General features: G+C 27.7%; 1 protein-coding gene across 1 annotated transcript; it reads right to left on the bottom strand.

The window, feature by feature from the left end:
• LOC110263855 lies at nt 1236–1811 on the bottom strand. Its single transcript, XM_021105702.1, has one exon. The coding sequence runs from the start codon at nt 1809–1811 to the stop codon at nt 1236–1238; it is 576 nt and encodes a 191-aa protein (XP_020961361.1).

The following is a 2241-nucleotide window of genomic DNA, read 5'->3' on the forward strand; positions in this document are numbered from 1 at the left end:
AAACGTGAATGTATATAAAAAAATTGACAATAATGTTAAAAAAAAGGAGAAAAATAAAGTGAGCAGTTAAAACAATATAATTACTTAGCTGTAGAGGTTAAATATGTGGTGATGAGGTTAAATTAATGTTTAATTAGTGTTTTTTACTTAAAATGTTTATTTTAGAGCTATGATAATGAGACAATAGCGCACATATATACATAATTATATATACATATTATGGTAATTATCCAATTTTCTTATTATTTGAAAACACTGTTTACTTTTATTTTTAAATTAACATTTTTTAAGTAATAATAAAAAAATATAATCTTAATTTTATTGTCAAAATGACTTAATCTTAATTTGAAGCAAGCACTAGCTATTATTAGTCAACTAATAATTTTTGAACCAGACCAGTAAGTAGATATGACCGAAATTATCTGAAGAACATTGGATATTTCATTAATGATGAATTGCGGAAAAGTGGTGATGAATCTTTGAAATCAGTAGTAAAATGGTGAGAAGATGTTGATGATTCTTTGGATATTCTACTTTCACATTTTTTTTTTGTACATAGGATGCATCAAATAAAAGGAAGGCTAGCACTAGGGTTAAAATCAAGGAATATGGCCTAACATTATTACATTATCAATATTGAAATGATGAGCCATGGGAAATTATACACATGCTTTTAGATAAAAATTTCTCTGAGAGTTTTTATCTAAAGGTACGATTAATAATTTTTTGACTTTGGAATTTTTATTTAAAAACATACATATAATCTTTTATATTATCATTTCAATATAAGATAATTATTATTTTCAATTTTAAATTTAAAAAAAAATAAGAATTTGATTATAGAAAAGTTACATATTCTTTCATTTTAGCAGAATTCGTCGGTTTAATGTAATCCACACCCCGTTGCTTGTCCTTATCTGACACCCTACCCCTATTCCTAATAAGCGCCATTTCTGAGTAGTGTGTATTTAGTGACAAACTTACGGACATGCAAACATATATCGACAATAAATAAATAAATATATTAAAAAGGACAAACTCTCAAAATAGGAGGAATCAACAATTAAAACAAAATATTATTGTAGATAAATTCAACATCGATATTCCTATCAAAACTTCAAAACTAAAGTAATAGAATAACCAAATGAATTATACTACCATATATTAGAGGTTTGTTCTGGCTTTATTCATAGAATAACTAACTTAATTATTAGAATAACAAAAAAAACTATATATTAATTAGAGAACCAAAATGTAGATATGGCCTTGATTATAGTAGTAGCTTGAGATATTTGACGAGTATACTGTGGAAGCCCCGATTTATCACGTAAAACTGCATCCTTAAAGTCATTAAAACAATCAGCATTGTCCTGATCAACCTTATTAAGATCGGTTGTGACAGCTTTGTAACTACGTGCCTTCAAACTTTGTTGCATGGGATCAATTTCATTTAGTGCACCTCTATCACCACTAAGGTTGTCTAAACAACCATCATAGACATCTAATAAGTCAGGGTCACCACCACGTGCAATCAAAGATTTGAGAAAAGTTGTTGTGTTTGTAATATTGGAACGAAGAACTTCAATTGTGAATTGTGCCAAAGAATCAATGTCTGATCCTTTTGCTCCACCGGGCTTTGAGTTTAGAATATCTTCGCAATAGGAAGAGATATCACCTGTTTTGCTGCAAATTTCTTCAACTTCCACAACTTTTGCTGCACAAGATGATGCATGGAAGAAAAGAAAGACTAGTGCTAGAGACAAGATTAAGGGAAATGGTTTAATATTATTATTGCCAATGAAATGAGCCATGGTTTTTGACGTATTATTTGTGTTTTGATTTTTGGTTTGATGTGATGATTTGTGGTGTTATATATACTAATAATAATCCTTACATAAAAGATATCCGTATTAATATATAATTAATTAGGATTATGCATGATCATTCTATAAGAGGAATTTTTTTTTCACTAATATTTGATTCGTTTTTATAACAATTTTTGAAAAACAGGTAGAGATCTATTTGCGCCAAAATTATAGGTAATCATAAATGTGATACATAGCAAATAGAGCACAATTTTGGATATAGCAATTCTAAACAGGAATGGAATATTCCTATACTGAATATTTACCTCCCTAAAAATAATGTAAATTCTTTACAATATACCTCTTAGCATGCGTATCTTTTTTTTTTCCTCAAAATATTTTTAAAAATATCTTTTTTAATTATAAAAAAATTAAT

Source organism: Arachis ipaensis, chromosome B06 (assembly GCF_000816755.2).
Source record: "Arachis ipaensis cultivar K30076 chromosome B06, Araip1.1, whole genome shotgun sequence".
Lineage (NCBI taxonomy): Eukaryota > Viridiplantae > Streptophyta > Magnoliopsida > Fabales > Fabaceae > Arachis > Arachis ipaensis.

What these genes read in the sequence shown, in the direction of transcription:
- LOC110263855 (XM_021105702.1), bottom strand. Translation starts at nt 1,811, where the DNA reads ATGGCTCATTTCATTGGCAATAATAATATTAAACCATTTCCCTTAATC.